This window comes from Epinephelus moara, chromosome 22, assembly GCF_006386435.1.
Source record: "Epinephelus moara isolate mb chromosome 22, YSFRI_EMoa_1.0, whole genome shotgun sequence".
Lineage (NCBI taxonomy): Eukaryota > Metazoa > Chordata > Actinopteri > Perciformes > Serranidae > Epinephelus > Epinephelus moara.
In genome coordinates this window covers 24,605,127-24,627,936 of record NC_065527.1, presented here as the reverse complement: position 1 = coordinate 24,627,936, position 22,810 = coordinate 24,605,127, and the positions used below count along the sequence as shown (strand labels likewise).

General features: G+C 42.2%; 1 protein-coding gene and 1 long non-coding RNA gene across 11 annotated transcripts in view; both read right to left on the bottom strand.

Moving 5' to 3' along the window:
- Positions 1-4,812, bottom strand: part of LOC126384210 (uncharacterized) — a 70,940-nt gene extending 66,128 nt beyond the window's left edge. Inside the window, exon 1 of one of the 2 annotated variants that reach the window (XR_007569247.1) lies at positions 4,734-4,812. This is a non-coding gene — a long non-coding RNA (uncharacterized LOC126384210). The remainder of the gene's footprint in view (positions 1-4,733) is intronic. The other variant, XR_007569246.1, reaches the window with a different exon arrangement.
- A 10,352-nt stretch (positions 4,813-15,164) lies between these two features.
- Positions 15,165-22,713, bottom strand: LOC126384208 (uncharacterized). 9 transcript variants are annotated; one of them, XR_007569243.1, is made up of 3 exons: positions 16,641-22,713; positions 16,465-16,583; positions 15,165-16,350 (listed from the first exon to the last, which is right to left on the bottom strand). XR_007569243.1 is itself a non-coding variant. In XM_050035173.1 (3 exons), the coding sequence occupies exons 1-3, from the start codon at positions 17,694-17,696 to the stop codon at positions 16,132-16,134; spliced, it is 987 nt and encodes a 328-aa protein (XP_049891130.1). In that variant the 5' UTR covers positions 17,697-22,713; the 3' UTR covers positions 15,165-16,131. The 9 variants fall into 9 exon arrangements, 4 of the variants coding, with proteins under 4 accessions (XP_049891130.1, XP_049891127.1, XP_049891128.1 ...); XR_007569244.1 differs by having other exon boundaries at positions 15,165-16,293; XM_050035173.1 differs by lacking the exon at positions 16,465-16,583 and having other exon boundaries at positions 15,165-16,293; positions 16,584-17,365; positions 17,654-22,713.
- Between the last annotated feature and the right edge of the window lie 97 nt (positions 22,714-22,810).

Here is a 22,810-nt window from a genome sequence, read left to right as displayed (position 1 = left end):
AATGCCGGATGGCGTGCTCCAGCTAAATAAATTATCACGGGGGCTATTTTTAAGCTGAAGTGTAAATGCAGTAATCCTTGGAGCAGGAGCTGCGAAGAGCCAACACACAGAAGCCACATCAGGGAATACAGCTCTGCCTTTATCTTCCCCTCCCGCCCGCCCCAGTCTCTCTTCCCTCTCTCTCACACACACACACACACACACACCCTCCACTCCCAGCACCTCTATCTTTTCTCGCTTTATCCGTTTCCCATTCCCCTCTTCGTTTTTCTCTTTCTTTTCTCCCCTGCCTTTCATATGGTAAAAGCCTCCTTTCTGTGTCGGAGTATTTTGCTTATCACTAAGCCCTCTATGGGGACTCCACTGAGTTCTATTGTAATAAACAATAACAGACTTTTGAACAAGACAGGGAGGGGAAACATGTAAGTGGCACGCAAAGAAGCAGCAGTCAGAGGATATTAGGCCACAGTGGGTCATTCTGCAACTTGCAAACAAATCTTTCTTAGCGGATGTTATAATGTTAAGGATTTTTTTCTTTTTTGTATATACTCTGGTCCCTGTGGGAGAATGTTGTCAGGCCGAGGGAAAGTTTCTCTAAGAAGTCATAGTTCCTTGTGCTGTTTTGGTATGGGAGAGGAGAACCTCCTCTGCTGCTGTTTAATAGCACATAATGGGATGTCGTTAATCACCAGCGCTGGCTGAGGTTTCACAAGGTTAATGACGACGTAGCCGAGCTCTCGACTGTGTCCCATTCCTCAGGTATTTATCAGTGTCAGCAGGAACCCGAGAGCTGGGGGCAGTTCATAGTTCTGCTGCTCACCGTGTCCACGTTTTTACCGCTTCTTCTCTTTCTCCTCTCTCTTACCTCTGTCTCCCCTCTCCCTTTCTCACGCCTTTTCTCAATGTGTAATACACATTTGGCTCACATGTAGCTCAGGGGTAAGCAATATGGATGGATCTTCCATCATGTTATGCTATAATGCATGCTCGGGCTGCAACTAAAGATTAGAGTTGTTATGAATTAATCTGCTGATTATGTTCTTGATTAGGGCAGCATGGTGGAGCAGTGGTTAACATCTTCTCCTCACAGCAAGAAGGTCTTGGGTTTGAATCCAACAGCCAGCTGGGGCCCTTGTGAGTGGAGTTTGCTTGTTCTCCCAGCGTAGGTTTTCTCTAGGCGCTGCAGCTTCCTCCCACAGTCCAAAGACATGCAGGTTTAGTTTAATTAGTGACTCTAAAATGCCCGTAGGTGAATGGTTGTTGCCCAGTGACAGCTGGGATTGACTCCAGCCCCCCTGCAACCTTGCACCAGGATAAGCAGCTACAGAAAATGAATGAATGAATATTCTTGATCCATTTGGTCTATAAAATCTTGGGAAAATGTGAAAAATGTCCATCATCTTTTCCAGTATTGTGCATGAAAGTGCTAAAAGATTGTGGTCATTCAACTTGTAAATGTTATTGGTGAACAGTGAAGTGATCATACCTACTTTCAACTAATGAATGTGAGCGTTGTTCACTCTCACAACAGTTATAGACATTCACACATGGCACCCAGCATGCAGGTGTTGTGTTGAGGATGGTTTCTCATTGTTTCCTCCGACCCAAGACGGAATTTATACTTCTGCGCTGAATCGACACCAACGTGCACCTCCCCAGAAATCTACATGTTGAGGCAATGCAGACCTCCTGTTTATTTTTGTAAACTGAAACCATTTCCCTCAGTGGAAACAAAGCTTTTATTTAATTTTATTTCACAGATAACAAACAATAAATTGTGAAGACAATTAATCCTCTAGAAAAATAGCATTTTAACTCTTGTGTGTGATTTATTCTTCAGGGATTTATACTGCGGGATTTATCATGGCCTAATGAGTAGAGGAAATCTCTGCTAGGCTAATTTATACAATAGAAAATCTCATAGGCTTATGCTAATTACATTAGCATGTTATATTTGTTTGGAAAACGTGCTTAGTATAAGACAGTTGTTTTGTCAGTGAACCTTGTGAGTTGTAATGGAGCCAATTTGTGTACCGTTACCTTTGTTAAATGCTGCTGTTGTCCCTGGTTTTATATGAGAAGAGGAAAAGATCGTTAGCTGCTAGGCTAATTTCTACAATGTAAAATGCCATAGGCTTGTGCTAATGACATTAGCATGTTGTATTTGTGGGGAAAATGTGTCCAGATAAAGACAAATGTTTGTCTGTGAATGCTGCGAGTTATAGTGAAGCCAGTTTTTGTACTGTTTGAAATTGTCTCTATTAAGCCATGTTTAATGTGTGTTTTGAATCAACTAAACTTTACAACACTTAACAGAAACCCCGCTGCCAACCAGTGTTTTGAGGGTGTAACTGCAGAGTGACACAGACACACCACCGCACAAGTACAAATGCTCACAACGACGTAGGCAATGTGCATAGGCTATGACGTAGGGTCTGCCGTACAAGTATAAATCCCGCTTAAATCTGAACCAAACCTTCCTTTTCATAACCACAAAGGGGGGCTGGGGGGTGGGTGATACAGACTCAACATCTGCATGGCTAGTACAACTGTCAAGTCAGACAGCATAGCTACTCGTACTGCTAAAGCTTGATCATATGAGTATTAGGAGGAATTTTATGAACAAATCAGCAGGGGAAAGAAAATCCAAATTTTGCCCACCAGATCTGAATAAAACAATCTGACGTCAGCCACATTGGCCAGAAATTCAAATGACAGGTGGAGATGAAGCATCTGACCAGTTTGGGGAAATATCAGGGAGTGAAGGATGATTACAAAATTGTATTTTTCATTTTGGTCTGTGTGAACTGAACTTTGAGCTAGCTCTTGTGAAGTGTGAACATGCACAATATTGATTGTTTCCCAGAGTCCAACATACGTGTTCACTGACCTCTTTTGCCTTACCAACAGTACAAAACCCAAAGATATTAAGTTTTAATGACATAAACCAGAGGAAAGAGGCAAATCCAATCTGGACACACAGTCGACAATCAGTATGAAAAAAGTCTCAGCATCTAAGGTCTACTTACAGGAAATTTTCCAGAGATTTAAGCCACGTTTCATGGCCTTTAACAGTAAATGCAGTTTGCTCAGCTGTGATGGAAATGGTTCAGTTGTAATCACGTAACATAAGTAAGGAACTGGACAAACAACAGAACAAACTCCATCCACTAATGAAGGCCAGGGGATGCAGAACATTTACAAGTTACATGAGGATACCATTTACTGGATTTATGCTGAGAATATTTTCTTAAACTTCAGTACTGTTTCCAAGGTCAGTGATGAACCTTCAAGCTCAGCTGAGACACAACACAGCTTACAAATAAAACAACCAGGTGAGAATCTCTAAATTTAATACCTGCTCATTGATTTGCAGCATAGCCTGCAATGCCATTATACAGCTACAGACATAAAAGGGATAGATTGGTGAGTATGAGTGTTATGGCAAAAAGATTCCAGTTGTCACAGTATATATATTATATTGCCCAAAGCTGGAGCACCTACCCACCATGTTTTTACTTGTTTTCTTGCTGAAAATTAGATGAGAAGATTGATAACAATCTGGCTGGAACATCCTCCAAGACTATGGGAGGGGCGTCACAAGTATCATAGCTATTCCTTGTACTTTATCTTGATGCAATACGCTGACCTCAGTCATGTTTTGAAACCAGTAACACAAAGATGCTGCTAAAGCCTTGGGCGAATCGACCATCAATGTCAGCATAGTAAAACTAGGATACTGGATTTTCCTGTTTAACATCATGCATCATCTAAACACATTTCTACAGAAATTTCCACATGCACAACGGTGCTCTCACCCACGTTGACGTGCATACAAATATAGATACATGCAGACATCAGCATACATGCGCCGAAATAAATGAGGGGCTTGTTTTCACTGTTCCACTTTTTGCTCCTTTGCATCGCCATCTTCACGCCCTGAAGGCCATGACAGCTCTGTGTCAGGAGAGATATCCTGCATGATAGAGCAGCACAGTAAAGAAATGGTACTGAGCTCAGTTTGACAGTCCCCTGCTGAGCAACTAAAGGAAGCTGAAGCATGGAGGCAAGGGTCTGTGTGTGTGTGTGTGTGTGTGTGCGCGTGTGAACGTGTGTGTCAGTGTACGTGTTGGCAGGTGGCGCTGGAAAAGGCACAGTAGCAAACAAATCCAACTTGACGCACAACTAGAATACCAAAATACAAGCACTTTGAGAACTAGCATTCCTCTGTCTCTTGCTCTGCATAAAATAGACTTATTTACTTAACCTCACTGGGTTACGCTGATGAGGAGCACTGCTTTAAAGAGATAGATGGAGAGAGGGAGAAGGGGGGAAAACTTCCCGTCAGTTGTTTATGTTGTTGAAATCAGGGCAGGAAAAGAAGCAGGCGTGCTCGCTCAGAGTCGCAGAATAAGATGACCTATTTTGAACACATGCTGAGAGACGAAGCTCTCTAAACCTTATCTGAACACCACAGAAGCTCAAAACTCCTCATATATTAATATTTATTGGCATGTATATGCTCATGTGTGCATATATGTATCAGTGGACCTTCCTAGATTGTCTGAACTTTCACTTAGTAATGTTCTAAGCCTGTAGCAGGTGTGAGGTGGCTAGACTCAATGACCCCTCAGTTTCAACAGCTGTGCCTTCTGCTGCACGTCTTTGAGTCAGAAAGACATTAGACTTACCATAAATCAATATATGAATCATATCCATATCCAGTATCCTACCTTTTGGTGCAAAGAGTTCACCTCATGGCTTTCATCGTTTTCTGTCTATTGGTTATCATAGTCCAAACCACACAACAACATCTGATGGCCGGACCTTTATGCAAGTTAACCATCAGCAACCAAGGTGATCATTAACCAATGAGATTGTGTCTTGTAGGTCACTGTTGTCATCTTATGGGTTGTATTTATGTTATATTTTTGCCTTTATTTCCATTTCTAATGTGGTGCTGCATGCTAAATAGTTATGAGCTTGGCTGCCATTCAACCTTTCCATCCAGCCCTTTATTCCTGTGTGTATATTGGATGATATTATGTATGCTCTGTTTGTAACCTTGGCAAATGTTTTAGTTCCCTTACCATAGCATAAGATTATGGTTTTGCCAAATCCTCAATCTTTCCCTAATATTAACCACGATGTAGCGGACCAAACAGATCTGGGGTCTCCCTTACAAGAACTGCACACTGGGAAACTCCCCTGAGACCTACATACCTTCAAGGGCTATTTAACGTTTCCATTTTCATTGCTAATTAATCTTGTGAACGCGATATCTCAAGAGCACCCTGAAGTAATTTCTTCAAATTTGGCACAGAAGTTCAATTGTACTCAAGGAGGAACTGATTAGATTTTGATTGTCAAAGGTCAAGGTCACTGTGACCTTGCATCCATCTCATTCTCGTGAGGGTGATATCTTAACAACACCTTTAGGGAGTTTCCTCAAATTTGATACAATTTGAGTCCACTTAGACTCGAGAATGAACTGATAGGAAGCTGGCAGTTGAAATTCAAAGGTCAAGGTCCCTGTGACCTCACAAAGCATTTTTTGGCCATAACTCAAGAATATAATATTACATTTTATATCCAAAAGGTCAACAGTCAGCTTCACTGAGACATCTCAGGAACAGAAGGGGAGACATTTGGTCAGAAACTGAACATGTGACACTAACCTTGGGTACCTACCTTGAAACTGTGCTGATTGTACAGATCTTCTGTGCTCCCGTGGGGAAGATGTATGTGAAGCATCCATGATATTACAAACATGGATGTAAAATGTAAGTGCAACTTGACTGGTTAGCAGAGGCATACAACCATAGGGTGGTAATTCTAGTTTTGCTACAAGCTGTTGTTTGCATTTCTGTTGTCTTTTGTTTACATGGCTAACAGACTTTTGAAAAGGGCCGTTGCTAGTGCTGCATTTGCTGTGTTCAACCAATCTTCGTACACTTACTTTACTCGTGGTTGCTCTTGTGCTGGAGGAGACCGTGCTCTAAAATAGGAGCTTAAAAGGTCCCTCAAAACTGTGTTCTAAGAACTATGATCGTTTCTAGTTCTTGCAGTGCAGACAGTAAAAAAGGGAGGTTCTTTGAAATATGAAAAATTTCTGCTGTCTGAAAACACGTATAGGAAAAAACAAGAATATTAAAAAGACAATACAATACAATACAAAAACAACATTCTTGTTTGACAGTAGGGTTGTTGAATTATTTGGACAAAAGTAGTAAGTGTCCTTGTAAATAGACGCAACTTTGCACTCTCAAACTCAAGGGTATTAAATATGTCAAATGGAATCAATCATTACATTTATTTTCTTGAGTTTTCTCTTGTGAAAGCTTTTACTTCTTCAGGCCTTTGAAAATCCTTCAAATGAAACAATCTGAGAAGGAAAAATCAATCTTACTTTGAACTGCTCACAACTCAGCTCACTGAGGTCATAACCTGTGATGAGTGGTCTTATGCTTCATTTTAAGGGGTCACAAGCCAAAAAGTTTGGGAACTGGAGCTGCTCTAAAGAAGCGCTGTTGGCAGAGTTACTTTTTGCTCTGATCATCTGTTTTGTACATTTCTGACTTCTTGTTGGTGATTAATGGCAGTGAGGCTTGTCAGATTTTGCAGTGTGTGAACTTTGTTTCTGGCATCTTGAGCTGACAGACTTCGTTTTAACAGAGTATCACTTCCTACTGTACAAAAGAAGGACTTGCTGCCTCACAAACAAGAGTCATTATTGTGCAGCCACATCCTAGCTTGAGAACTGATCAAGATCAGGATGTCTCGACCTTTTTTTTTCGTCTTTTTTTACCTTCCACTGTATCCCACGTTCAAGATTTTGTGACGTGTGTTCCTTAAATACAATACATGAAGGTATCAAATCCAGGTTTGATTTCTTCATTGTCAACAAACCCTATGAAAAGACCAAAACTAACAATATATAAGCCCATCTCACAAAACTTTCCAACCTCATTACCTTGTCTGTTGCACTCAGGCAAAAGTCTTCTTTCTAGTCCAGTCTTTTAACTAGTGCATCATCCGTTCAAACACATGCTTGTTTGGAACAGGCCAATTGCTCAGCCTGTGGTATTGCTGCTTGCAGCTTATTAGAACAGCTCATACAAACAACTCCACACTCGAGGCTGCGCTTCCTTGAGTCCTGAGCAATACACATGGGCCCAAAACAGCTATAGATTTGTTATGATGTTTGGATGATGATGATGATGTTTATATATTGAATTATATTGCTACCGAAAATAATCTGCAACTCAATCGTGGCTGCATACAGAGGAGCACCAGACTGCCTTTTTTTGTTTAAGCCTTACCCATATCAGATAGAGTGCTTTTTGCAGTTTGATGCATATTGCTTTTTAATTGTTACTAGGCACAGATCAAAATGGTCAGGTGGGGCGCACCAGTTGTGGCTCTGACTAAAGCCTAGTTCACATTACACGATTTTCACTCTGATTTTGCGTCACCAAGACTATCGTAATCTTTTGAGTGTTCATACCTGGCAACATGTGTTTCTGTCAGCGGGAATCTCGCCCGCACACCACAAGATTTCTCCACCGAGCCCTCGCCGACAGAGCCCCAGATAACGCGGTGACGTCACCAAACTTGGAGACGACACATCGTAAAGACATGGATATTCTTCCCAGTGTTGAATCAGATCTGCCTCCAGGGCCTGGGTCCAAACATAACGCGTTCCCTGTGATTATGTGGACGCCGCCATTGTTGTTGTTGCTTGCCGGCTTGTCAGTGTTGCCAGATCTTGGGAGAGAAATAAGCAACCAGGGCTATGGAAACAAGCCCAAAAGAAGCGACTATCATGCGTTTAAATAACTTATTAGACAGATATATATAGAGAGAAAGGTGACATTTAGAGAGAAAGCCCAAATAAGCAACTCCACTTTAGAAACAAGCCCAAAGTTGCGGCTAATAAGCGGACCTGGCAACCCTGCAGCTTGTCGTCCTCACATTTCTTCCATCCTCCTGTGTGCTGATGTGGGACGTATCCCACCTCTCATTGGCTGATGCTCTTTGTAAGTCGTGTCAGACTTCTCCAGTTGTCATGCCAGATAGCATGCCAGATATCCAGTCCAGGACTCATCGTGGCAGACTACCTGCCGACTCACCTCCGACCCAAGGTGGCTCTCAAGATCCTCTGCGACATCAAAATCGCGGTGAAAGTCGTGTAATGTGAACTAGGCTTAAGGGTGAGAGGCTGCTCTCAAAAAGTACATTGGTCACAGGGAAATGGAGATCTGTGTGGGTGGGAGACCCTCAGAAAGAGGAGAAATCACAGGGGGCACTACCAGCTGGTCCAGGAGCTTCTCCTTGCTAATGGTCGGTTAAAAGCTTATTTTAGGATGACGCGGGGACAGTTTGACAATCTGCTGTCAATCATTGGGCCTATTTAGGGTTTGTAAAACATTAGAAAGACGAGACCAGGGGTCGCGTTAACCGGATATTCTCGGTCATTGACCGTTTTTTTACAACAATGACCGGAAAATCTGAAGGCCGTCGGTCATTTTGACCGGTTGCAATTACCACCCCTGCCCACTTGGCAGCGGCGTGCACAGTCAGTGGTTTAAGTGGCTGCCGTTTTCACACTGCAGAGAAAAAGTCATTCATCTGCTTCATGTAGCGCTGTTGACATAACGGCCTGGACACACCAGATGCGGTAGTGCCGCAGAAGTCCTGCGAGTATACTCGCAGGCGCTTGACTGTCCACACAGGCAGCGCATTTCTCCTGCGCTCTCCGCGCCGGTTAAACATCGACTCCACTCGTCTGTTCCCGTCAGTACATGTTTTTTTCACTTCAACAGGTCATTTTAAACATGGGTAAGGCCATATTTTAATCATTTTTTATAACGTAATAAGTTAATGACACTTTGTCATTGCACGTCCATGTATTGAACGTGTTGGATAAACACTGAATGAATAGGGCATATTGTTCTGACCATTTTATTCATGAAGTTATGTCTGTCGGCTCGGTGACACAAAATTAAAATTGTAATGAAGTGATTATGGTATTGAAAAATGTGTTCGGTTATGCACTGTTGTGTTATTTTAAATTATAAACACGGTATTTTCTCGTCACGTTCCTCAGTGCGTGCTGTTGTTATTTTATTTTGAAAATTGGCCGGATTCTCTCGTCTTTTCTGTGTCCGACTTCCTGTTTGGTACTATCCGCTCTATCCAGCTTGACAGAAGCGCTTGCGGCTCGCGTGAAAAATAGACCAGACACCAAACTGAAGCACTGCGGTGTGTGGATGTCTGTTCATCTTTTCGTTCATGTCCTTATTAATGCACACTTTATAACTTGCTTGTTGGATTTATTAAAAACGAATGAATGAAAACTAAATGTCTTTGAATATCTTTATTATCATTTAAAAACGAAAATTAAAATGACTAGCGCAACGTCTGCGAGACTACACTTTGTTCAGATATGTCATGCAGCTTGTCATGACGATGTTAAGAGCGAGCTAACGTTAGGTCAACACAAATCACATACAGTGCTTTTTTGTTATTGCCACCACAGAAGTCTCGCCTTTGAATACAATCTGATTAGACAGCCCTAAAGCCCCGCCCCCAGTTACAGTTTAGTGAAAATGCATGTTTGGGAAGCACTGAGCATACGACTGGTGACTTGGATTATACTGCACGAGTTGTGTGAGAGTTTGTAAAAAGAAATTTTGACATAGTTTTGCTGTTGTGGAGGCATGTGAGAAAAACAAACTCAACATACCACAGGGTGAGATATTGGTTTGCAAATGATCATTTGGGGGATGAAGCATTCCTTTTGGTTTTCCAGCAGCCAACCTGTCAGGGATACACCAGCAGGTAAAGCCTGGATCCAGCCTATAGAGCAGATATTTCAAAGCTGGATGGACTGAATCAGTGCAAATACATCTTCATCCGCATTTTTACTACAAGACGTGGCGCACAGCAGAGAGGTGGCAGATGCGGCTGCACGCTGAGGTGTGCTCTGATTAAACAAGCAAGACAGATCTGATTACAAATGCATGGAAGGAGAGAAGGGGGAGAAAGAGAGATGAAGAAAGGAGTGAAGCGTGGCAGGAGAGATTTTGATGATCCACACTACCTGTCTCTGAAAAGCTGCTCATCTGTTAATACTGGCAAATCACATTCATCATTCCTACCGGTGGCACAGGAGACCGAGCCACCGCAGGCTTTGGGAGCACTTTTTGTGTGTGTGTGTGTGCTTACAATGTGCGTGCAAGCATTCATGTGTGAACTTATGGGTATGAGACCGAATCCGTGTGTGAATTACACTGCGGAAGAAGTACATTAATAATAGATCAACTCTCCCTTTGTTTGGGACGTAAATGTGATGAGTGGGCCTTGTAATTGGTTAGTTTAATAACTGGAGACAAACTGAGTGTTCTCTGCCTCTCATTCAGACACACACACACACATGCAATTACACACTACAGAAACATGCCGAAATTGTAATTCTCTGTCAAACGCTGGAACACACACACACACACACACACTCCACACTCATGTCAGGGAGGCATTCACACGCTGGTCTGTTTAATTTAGGTTTGGCAGATTATAGTAATTATGTTAAAGAAAAGATTTTCTAGAGTAATTTGCCCTTTTCTGTCCTTGAAGACTGAAACAGTGCTGGCTGAAGGATGATCACACTCCTATTTTTTACACTGCTACTTAACTGCTCAACCAGATTTGAAAATATGTTCGCATGAAGGTTGTGAAAGCATCCAGGCTTTTATTGTTTTGCATGGTTTTATGGCAACAATAATCTCCTTGATCATCCGAAAATGTGTTGCTGTCGATGTAACCACAGCCATAACAGCAAACTGTTCTTTATATTAAGGTGCAGAGCATGTGTATTATGTGTTTGTATGTGTGTGTGAGAGAGAAAGGGGTTGTGTGTGTGTGTGTGTGTGTGTGTGTGTGCGTGTGTGTGTGTGTGTGTGTGTTTAGTGGCAGCCAAGAGAAGTGTAGTGACTCTGACATAAATTGGAAATACAGAGTATGTCATCGAACTGCACCTCTGGGCCTGCTCTCCATTCAGCAGTACCAATGTGTGTGTGTGTGTGTGTGTGTGTGTGTGTGTGAGTGTGCAGAACTCCGGCCACACTGAGAACAAATGTAAACTACCCATGAAATTAAGATTCAGAACAGAGTTTTCTGTTTGTATGACGGTGTAAATGCAGCCCTTTGCGTGTGACAATGCAAACTATCCTTGAAATTAAGATGTAGACCAGGAGACATTCCTGTGTGTGTCTGTGCATACGTGTGTGTGTGTGTGTGTGTGTATGTGTGTGAGGAGGCAGATCGCCGAGCTCTGAGTATTCTCACCACTCTCCAGAGACAGAGGGGAGGGGGATTTGAAGAATCTTTCGAACATGCTGACAGCTTGTCAAGGCCCTCCTACGACTGTAATGAATTTCAGCCTTTTGTGGTGTGTGGTCCCGCTGCACTGATAAGCCCTGGCACTAATACAGTTAACAAGAAGTGAGAGTGTGTGTATGCATGTGTGTGCGCGTCTGAGGGGCTGACATGGTGTTTACATGCTTTTGAGCAAGAATAGCTTGATGAATTGTCGTGTTTGTCAATAACGATGATGAATATTACCTGGTTGAATTTGCATGACTGTTTATGTGTGTGAATATGTGTGTAATAATAGACAAGTCAAGATGCTAAGTACTCCATCACTACATTTCAGAGGATTTCACTTCACTCCACTACATTTATCAGACAGATATTGCTACTACATTTTTACATTAAAAAATCAAGACTGTCAACTAGAGCGACAGCATCAGTGCCCCAAAACAATGTATGTTTATGTCCCAGTGACAGAGTCCTCCAGCAGCCATATTAATTCTAACTGGAGTGACAGAGAAAGTGATGTGACGTTGTTCAGCCCATTAAGGATGTTGCATTTCACTGTAGAGCTGCATGCAGCGTATTGATTTCCCAGCCCCTCCCTCTCTCTTTATCATGAGACTGCTGCAGTGTGGCCGGAGTTCTGCACACACACACACACACACACACACACACACACACACACACACACACAGATACACACACTTACAGGGTTAACTGTTAGCATCAAACAGCTTATGTTACCCATCGGTTATTAACAGGTTAAGACAGAGTCAAGCCATTTTGGTGTCAGTGTTAGATTAACGACTCGCTGTCAGGCGTCAACTGCTGCTGCCTGGCTTCAGCCCAGGCAGCAAAATCAACACATTCTCACTCCAACCTCATCACATATAGACGTTTTGGTCATGGACTCTCCACGTCCACATACGACGTGCATGGTACCTTGGTGTCAAGTTCTGCCTGTTACATGCATTGTATTCTTTTAAAATACGCTTCCGTTTTCACAGGAAATTGAACGTTTACACACAGTCTCTTTGAAAATAAACACACCACGTCAGTACAACACAGAGAATTGATGTTTTTTCCTTTTCCTTCCATTGTTAGGTTCAGGTTTGGCTTTAGAACCTTATGGGATCGGGGGCGTCGGTGGATTAGTGGATAGACCAGGCGCCCCATGTACAAGGCTGTTGCCGCAGCGGCCCGGGTTCGACTCCAGCCTGTGGTGCTTTGCTGCATGTCATTCCCTCTCACGGGTGATAGTTAGTGTTTGTTGGCCCAATCCACCACCCCTCCCCTTAAACTAACGGTAACCAGCCGTGCATCATGTCAACGTTAAAGGACACCTTTTTTCATTGGTTTCTGACGCCGCAAGTCACTGCCCAAGCACCGGATTTTGACGACTTCGGGGTGAGACCAGGCTTACAAAATATGTCAAATGAGATCATGTTGTACTGTTTCAGCTCGTGGTAATCAGCCAGAGGTAGCAGGAGAACAGCTCACAGAGACTGTCCTTCAGCGCTGCATTGAGCAGCAGCAACAGCTGATCGTTGGCCCAACATCACATAGGGTTGCATGTGAAATTGCATGCTAACACATTGCATACAACAAAACCAATATGTGCTGCACACTGCCTACTGAATTAACAATCAAGTACGCCATTACCAGCAGGGTGATCACACTGAATACTCAAGTAATATGGAACTCTAAAATCACCCAGATGGGTGTGGTTTTGCAGGAAGTACCAGTGTTGAATTTCTCGCTAGACATAGCAACGTTTCAGACCCCCCCCCGGCAACTTTATATCTAAAAGGCACCAGCGACAAATTCAGTGATTCAGACCATCAGGAAAGAAAGAGAGAGATATTATATTGTAATTCATTCCCATGCATGCTGCTCAGAGTAATCGCAGTCCTCGGCACTTCTGCCATCAGCATGGGGTCTCTCCCCCACTCTCTCATGCCATGCAGTCATTGATGCTATTGCTCTCTGGATTGGAAGTGAGACAAAGTGGTGCACTATAGTATACAGTCCATAGCTCTCCTGCCATTCAAATGTTTTGTTGAGGATTTTTCTATTGAATCTAATTCATCAATGTTTTAATGCTTCCATTGATTTTTGATGATGTCACCAAAACACGAATGAGAATATGATGTCAGCTGGTGACTTTTAGTGTCTTTGGAGCTTGTGCTGGCTACTTTCATTAGAAGGAGTTGGCAACAGTAGGAAGTAGCAGTACATGGTACAGTGACTTCCATGAGCTGTTGAGAGAAGTTTGCCTTGAGGGCTTTCTTCTTGGTCAAAATTGGGGGTAAAAATCATGGTTGGGTTTAAAATGAATAGAAAAGGCTTTCCGGCAAAAAGCCTGCTAGGCAAACACCTCCGATGTGCGCTCCATGACCATCTCAGTCCTGCTCAGCCCGTGCTCTGAGTGCGCGTTCCTGAGGTTTCCAAGATGGAGAGTGATGTTAGTTTTATACAAATATAAAGCCTGTTGGCTGGGCATCTTTTGATTGAGTCATTTTTTAACAACAAAAAACCTGAATACCTTTGGGTTGTGGAAAAAAAAACAAGACCTTTGAGGATGTCATGTTGGGCTTTAGGAAACCCTGATCGACATTTTTCACCATTTTCTTACATTTTCTAGATCAAACAACTAATCAGTTAATTGAGAAAATAATCAACAAATGAACTGACAATGAAAACTATCATTAGCTGCAGCCCTAGAATAGAGTATTTTTAAACTGCGGTATTGGTACGTTTACTTAAACACAGGATCTAAATACCACCACTAGAAAGTATATCCTCAAACTTTTTCTTATACTTTTGTTGCTGAAGTTGAATTCTCCGCTCCATGTTGGCTGTCTGCCCTCAGTTTCACCTCCCACTGTTAAATAGAAACATATATAAAATCACAAATCAGTTTCCTTGCACCAAGCTCTGCATTCACACACATATGCACACACACACAAGCTGTTGTCAGAGTCGGCGCTGGCATGTATCTTTGTGCCTTGTCATCACATGCTCCGACTGAGCTCTAAATGTCACTTGTCTCTCTCCGCTTCATCTGCCTGACTCATCCTCCTTGTCTTCGCTCTGCATTTGAAATGCTTATGTGTGTGTGTGTGTGTGTGTGTGTGTGTGTGTGTGTGTGTGCGACACTGACATGTGCTGGTGTGTACGCGCTTGATGGACACACCGCTGCTCTCCACCTCCCTTTGTACGGCGCCTGCAAGCACAATGATGCTCACTGCATTGATTTTCTCGTGCCATTTTATAATTATGTCTCCTCTCTTTTTATTCGTCCTCCCCCTCTCTCCCTCCCTCTTTCTCTCTTTTATCCTGTCTCTCTTATCTCCCTCCTCTCTCTTCTATTTTTCTAATTCCATCCCCCTGATCCATTTTTATGCCTCACTGTGCCCATGCTTGTTATCTCGGCCCTTTCTCTTTCTTTTCCTGTTTGATCTCAACTTCTTAATTTCCTCTCTCATCTACGTCACTCCGCTTGGTTCGGTTTTGCACCCCCTACCCTCCCCGCTCTTCCTGTGATGATCGTCATTGTTTTTCTTTTTGCTCTTCTGTTTTCGCCTTATTTTTCTCTTTCATGCCATTTCTGATATTTCTCAATCTTTTCTTCTTTCTAACAGGAGCGCATCCTCTCTCCGTTTCACACACCCCGACCCTTTTTTCTGTTATTTTTCTCCCATTAATTATCTTTCCACTGTTTTTTTTTTCTTTCTGCAGCCTCTCTGGAGTGCACTCCGTCTTCACCATAGCCTGGTGGAGGACTATCCAGTCACAAAAGGACGCAGATACCCACCGCCTTGCCAACATCCACCCCAATTATGTGATCCCCAGACTTCTTCGTGGAACAATCTCAGCTCTCCGTCTCACACCCCTGGTCTCCGTCCTCATCCGATCTGGAAAAAACTCATGCCTTCTTCCCAGCCACTCCTGAGAAGCTCCCACGAGTTCTGACTTGCTGTTTCCTCGCAGTCCAAACAATTCCTCACAGCTTCCTGGAATCTGACCCACAGTTTCCATTTCAGGCGTCCCATCTCCAGTCGTTTCTGACCTTTGCAGCCAAACCTCCACCAGACCTCTCACGCTATAACTCCTCCACTCCTCTCAGAATCACTTCACTCCCTCTCCCTCAAGATCCAAGCCGACAGCCAAGCCCTTCCAACAATTAATCTACCCAGAATTCAACACTTGCCTTGGCTGGGTTTCCTAAAAGCATTTAAACACAAAGATAATCTCTGCTCCATCGCCTTGAGATGGAACGATAGTTTCATGTGTGTGTGTGGATTTGCTTTTAGAGAAATCTACCCTCCCCTCAGTGAGAGTGATACCTATAATCCTCTTCTTCATTTAAACTCAAACACAGTCTCTAGGTCTGTTTGTGGCATGTTGGCTCCTTCATTGTAGCACCTATCTATTATCTCCCATGAGTACTCTTGTGGTGCACTTCTGAGCCTGGCTCTGCCCTACTCAGGGCTTTCAACCTAGTCACTAGAATAAATGTTGGCATGAGATGTTTCTGCAGTCCATGGATGTTACATTTGTATGTTTCATATGTAGCGGATATGTTGAAACTTTACATTTCTTGACCTTTCATTTTTCAGTTGTATGTTATGACAACGCTGTGATTAATGTTAAGGCTCAAAAACTACTTGGTAAGTGTTACAAAAACATAATGTTTGGGTTTAAAATACCTTGTTGTGTTTCTACAAATGCAGCTGGACATGTCCCAAACACTTAAAAAATACATAGTTTTGCATTTTTTTTTTTTTTTTTGCTGCAAACATGGTTGGACATGTCCCAAACTGTTGTTAAAATATACCCAGTTTTGATGCTGCACATATGGTTGGACATGTCCCAAACTGTTGTTAAAATATACCCAGTTTTGTAGCAACAAACCTGGCTAGACATGTCCCAAACTGTTGTTAAAATATACCCAGTTTTGTAGCAACAAACCTGGCTAGACATGTCCCAAACTGATGTTAAAATATACCCAGTTTTGATGCTACACATATGGTTGGACATGTCCCAAACTGTTGTTAAAATATACCCAGTTTTGTTGCAACAAACATGGCTGGACATGTCCCAAACTGTTGTTAAAATATACCCAGTTTTGATGCTACACATATGGTTGGACATGTCCCAAACTGTTATTAAAATAGGCTATACCCAGTTTTGTAGCAACAAACCTGGCTGGACATGTCCCAAACTGTTGTTAAAATATACTCAGTTTTGTTGCTACAAACATGGCTGGACATGTCCCAGACTGTTGTTAAACTATACCCAGTTTTGTAGCAACAAACATGGTTGGACATGTCCCAGACTGTTGTTAAAATATACTCAGTTTTGTTGCTACACATATGGGTGGACATGTCCCAAACTGTTGTTAAAATATACCAAGTTTTGTTGCTACACATATGGTTGGACATGTCCCAAACTGTTGTGAAAATATACCCAGTTTTGTTGCTACAAACATGGTTGGACATGTCCCAAACTGTTGTTAAAATATACCCAGTTTTGTAGCAGCAAACATGGTTGGACATGTCCCAGACTGTTGTTAAAATATACTCAGTTTTGTAGAAACAAACATGGCTGGACATGTCCCAAACTGTTGTTAAAATATACTCAGTTTTGTTGCTACACATATGGTTGGACATGTCCCAAACTGTTGTTAAAATATACCCAGTTTTGTTGCTACAAACATGGCTGGGCATGTCTCGAACTGTTGTTAAAAAATACCCAGTTTTGTCACTAGAAACATGGCTGGGCATGTCCCAAACTGTTGTTAAAATATACCCAGTTTGGTTGCTACACATATGGTTGGACATGTCCCACACTGTTGTTAAAATATACCCAGTTTTGTTGCTACAAACATGGCTGGGCATGTCTCGAACTGTTGTTAAAATATACCCAGTTTTGTTGCTACACATATAGTTGGACATGTCCCAAACTGACATTAAAAAACACCCACCTTTGTTGCTACAAACATGGCTGGGCATGACTCGAACTATCATAAAAAAAACACCTGTTTTTTCCCCGCTACAAACATGGCTGGACATGTCCCAAACTGTTGTTAAAATATACCCAGTTTTGTTGCTACAAACATGGTTGGACATGTCCCAAACTGTTGTTAAAATATACTCAGTTTTGTTGCTACACATATGGTTGGACATGTCCCAAACTGTTGTTAAAATATACCCAGTTTTTTCATTACAAACATGGCTGGACATGTCCCAAACTGACAGTACAAAACACTCACCTTTGTTGCTACAAACATGGCTGGGCATGTCTCGAACTATCATAAAAAAACCACCTGTTTTTTTCCGCTACAAATATGGGTGGACATGTCCCAAACTATCGTTAAAAAACACCTGCATTTGTTGGTCTCGAACAGTGGTCTGCTGCTGTCTGCTGCTTGGCAACTATTTCACCAAGGTGTCTTGCCATCCACCATCCCCTCCTGATGAGAAACTCATATACATGTAATCTGAAGTATGTCACATGTATGAAACAAACAAATGTAACATAACTGTGGTTTCCAGAAACATAATGCCAACATTTTATTCTGGTGACTGGGCAGGGACTTTCAGTGGTGGCAACATAATGACTGTCCACAAGACCACTATTAAACAACTCTCCTCTCTTTATTCTTCCACCTTTTCTCCTCACAGACTATTCCCACGGCTGCAAAGGGGTGACACATTTTACACAACTGTGCGTATGTTTTTGTGCTCTCATCCTGTGCATAGATCCTGTAAACGGTGTTCAACAACGCCTGGTGAAGTATCCATATCTCTCCAACACTTTTTGCCCTCTGCATATTGTGGATCACTCTCTTTGGATAGACAGTAAGCCTGAGAGAACTTATCTGTGAAACGAAACCAACAGTTAGTAGGGGAAAAAAAACACTGAACCTGGCATCACATTAGGTACGGTTAAGTTGGCTCCCACTGAAATGAACGACATCGTTGTGAAAAGCAATCTGAAGGAGATGAAGCAGAACCTGGAGGAAACAAAAGGGATGAACTGCGAGAAGGAAATTCCCTCGGTGTCCCTAAAAGCACTGTGGTAGTAGGTAAACCGGAAAAAGATGGGAAAGGGAGTGGCTGAAATGAAAAAAAAAGGAGCAGGCACAGCAAAAGGGCTTCTTGAACCAGGAGATGCTTCAACTTGAAACTCTTTACTGCTAATGAGGAGAGAAAAAGAAGAAAAGACATCACAGATAACTAAAGAAGAGGCTTTTTCATTTCCTCCCGTCTGTATTGCCGACTCTTTTATTGCTTTGTCTGCTTTCCATCTCGCAGCTTGAAACTATTTTTAGATGAGATGTATTGAAAATAGTGTAGAAAGGAGGCGTGCTGTGCGCAAAAGCTCACCATGGAAATGTTGTCTGTCAGTCTAATAGGAAGATACACTGTATTCTATTTATCTCTGATGAGAAACTCAAAATCTCTGCTGTCAATGTGAATAATGGCCACTCACTGTTGATATTATAGGTATTTTAACTGCACTTAAAAGCACATGTGTCTGTCACAAAACAAAACAGCTGTTACTCAGATCATCTTCACCGTGTCTATGAGTGTAAATACATTATGAAACCCTGTAGCCGTTATAATGACCTCTCAATATCAGATGCTGGTTTCAGCGTACTTGTGGTGGTTTTTATCAAAAAGCTCGTATCCACGCTGGTGTAGCATGAGCTGTTGTCATGGTAACAACATCTTTCCCTTCCTGGATGGGAGCTGTCAATCAGAGGTGCATAAAATAGCTGCTGCCATTGGAGCAGGGGGGGAAAAAGGGGGTCAACATCAGCCCCCGAGAACCATTGCATTTTAATGGGATTCCATTTGTAGACAGGTCCCTCTGTGTCCAGCCATTCATTGTTTGGATAGCAGCTGTAGCCTAATGCTGCAAAGACCCGTGATCAGATTGAATAGTATTGATCAGTTCTTCAGGACATACAGTCGTTCCTCCAGGACTACAAAAGCCTCAAGGAGTGTGTGTGTGTTGGTGTGTGTGTAGGTGTGTGTGTTTGTGTGTGCTGACAGTCACATAGGAATGGAGTTGTTCGGGCTAAAACACAAGTGGCTATTTCACGGTCGGGTGGAGATGTCGTGTCCATGTCTGTCAAGGCCCACAGGAGGAAGGGGAGGGCTGAAACTTCCGTTGAGTTTGGAAATTCTCCACTTTGGATATGTGAACTGGGAGAAATGGTTTGCAGAGGGAAAAGGCTGCGGTGAGTGTGAGATCTGGCTTAATTTATGCAAATGACCCTTGGTAGGAGCTCCTGATGCTATAATGTAACTATTCTCATGAATATAACAAATTGATCTTAATGATACTAATGCTAAAAATTCTGTGTAACCTCTTATTGGTGTTACAGGAACAGCTTCGGGAAATATAGTAATTTGTGAGGATGAGAAGATTTACTCCACTATCATATCTGTACGCTACACTGCCAGCAGCCTGTTAGCTTAGCATAAAGACTGTAAATGGGAGGAAACAGCGAGCCTTACTCTGTCCAAGGGCAACGAAATCTGGCTACCGGCACCTCTAATGCTAAGCAGTTAACAAGCTCTATCTAATTTGTTTAATGTCTGTTCAGTTTTGTTGTATGACCTTGGTTTTGTCAGGCTCTTACTAACTTCTTATTTTTTCTTCTCTACCCACATCTAACATATATTGTACCAGTGGTAATGAAAGCAGCCCCATCCATGCCTCATGTATTTCGGCCGTTATGTTGAAATATTCGTGACAATATCCGGGCAAAAGTTAAAATTTAAATCTGCCTATTTGCTTTCTTGCCAAAAGTTAAATGATGACATCGATATCACCATTATATTTGTCTATTAAATATAAAGCTACACCCAGCAGTCAGGTTAGACTGTTAGACGGCTTTAGGCTTTCCTCATTTCAGTTTAACATTCTCGATTCCCGTCCTTGCCTCCCAGTCTCTCCTCACTGAGGTGCGAGCAGAGGAGGTCAGGAGGAGACACGAGGAGAGAGGAGTTGGGGCAACAGGCATTTAACAAAATGAGACATGCTGTAGAAACATTACTTTAAAGTAATGTCATACTGAAGTGGGGTACAGCTGCATCATAAACTGTGTTTCACACCGTCGACACCCTTTTTTTATTTGTCAAAGGTGCTGAAAAAACATCTGCAAAGGACACACCTGTGCAAGCCTTCTCTCTCCTTAAGATGCATTTTAGGAATTTCACAGACATTTATCAAGATGGCACGCTGAGATTGATTTCCGGGTCACAGGTAGGAGGACGGAAGAGAGAGGAGACAAGGAGGCACAAAACTGACAAATGAGAAAAGCCACCTGTCCAAAGGCAAAAAAAATCCACCAACCAACACCTCTGAAGGTGTATCGGTACAAAACTGAAGTGCTGGTTGATGGATCAAAACTGAAGTGGAATGTGTGTTTTTATACCCAGGGATCATGGAAAACCAGAAAAAGTCATGGAATTTCATAGTCTCATTTTCCAGAGCTGGGAAAGTCATGGAATTAGTGAAATCCTTGAACGTTCTGGGAGAGTCACGGAATTTCATTGTGTGTAATGAAATTAATTGTTGCAGTAATCTTCCATGGATAACCTTCCGCGTAATGTAACATAACAGCAAATGTATTTTCTGGAGCTGTTGACATAATGTAGCTCTAATATTCAGTGATGTGTGACATTTTGTGTTTTCACCCCATGATCACCTCTTCATCCGTGGATGCCCGCTAGCTGGAGTTAGGTTTGAATAGAGTTTGAATCTGGTATGTTTGAATAAAAATCGGATCATGAATCCCAAAGTTTCCATCTATGCTACACCCCACAACTACTTTTAATTATACAGAATTTTTTAGATGGAGCAATGTTCGTGGTATACATTGTAAATGGTTATGGAAATTTTATTTTGAGTCCTTTAAAAGTCATGGAAAGATTTTGAAATGAGATTTTTGTCCATGGAAATGTGTGAGAACCCTGGATACCTTTAGACGGAGCCAGGATAGTTGTTCCAGTTTTTCCAGTCTTTATGCCAAGCTAACCAGCTGCTGACTTTAGCTCCAAATGTAGCGGACAGACATGAGAATGCTATCAATCTCCTCATCTAAGTCATGGCAAGAAGAAAATATTCCCCAAATGTCAAACATTTTTTTCAAGTTAAACTCGTTTTGCTCAGATATGGTTGAGAAGCATTCAAATTTGCGCACAGAAGCCTGACAAAACCAAGGTCCATGCATCCCCAAAAATCCTGCTGGGAAAAGAACACAAGGCTGAGTCCTTGTGATCTTACAGTATATCAACCACTTGCATTGCATTTCATCATATTTTGATTGTGGCCCTGTAAAGAAAGTACTGTGTCTGTGTTCTTACTCAATTGCAATTCTGCCCTTCAGTGCAGCTGTAAAGGATTATTGAAAGCGTTCATGTCAAAATGTATTCTCTCAAAGCTTCTTTGAAATTAATTTTTAAAAATTTCATGCAGACACAATAAACTGTAGGTTAAGACCTGAATTTGCTTGCAGGCTCTCCACTACATAACAAATGTAGCAGTGTGTTTCAGTGATCCAGGCTGCAGCACCGTAATAACCCTGGGTGTATGCAGTAAAATATTGATTCTTTATTGTTACTCTCCAGAGTTTGTGCTCGCTCCATACACACAGGGGGGGGAAGTGAGGGAATAGATTTTCCTCCAGAGGCATGAGGAGAACTTTCCACAGTGTCTCTGGCTCTGATATCCAGGTTTAACCAGCTCGAGATCTGGCAACTTTGCCAAGTTGTCGCCGAGGACTTGCCTGAACTGGCTCAGCCCACAGTCTCCCAGTACCTGTAAGAGGCTTGGCACGCACTCATAGACGCTGATACACAGTGAACTGTTACACAAGGGAACGCCAGACTAAACCTCACACAGTGTTTATTGCACAAGAACCTTTCACACATGCTGGCACGCACGTAAAATGCACACAAACCCAGACTCACACACACACAAGCACACACACACACAAACACGGTGACACTATGTACACGCATATCTCTCAGCAAATTATCAGGCACAGGTTTCACATTAGTTATGCATAATCAAGTGTAGAAGCAAACATGTAAGCGACACCACAGACACAATCTAACAAGAATACAAGATTTTTTTTTTTTTCTCTGCCGTGTTGACAGCATGTTTCGATTCTGTTCTGAGTGTTTTTGTATCCAACCGGCATGCAGACCAAGTCTCTACTCCCAGTCTATCTACATACTGTATAAGGTGCCTAATGATGGATATTAATAATAATATTGATATCATGATGAGTATATATAATAAACAGATTAACCTTCATGTATAATGTGTGTTTATTCTGTGTGTGATTGGCCTACTAGGACGTTACAACACTCTAAATCTGCTCACACTGTGCAGGGGCTGTGAGTGT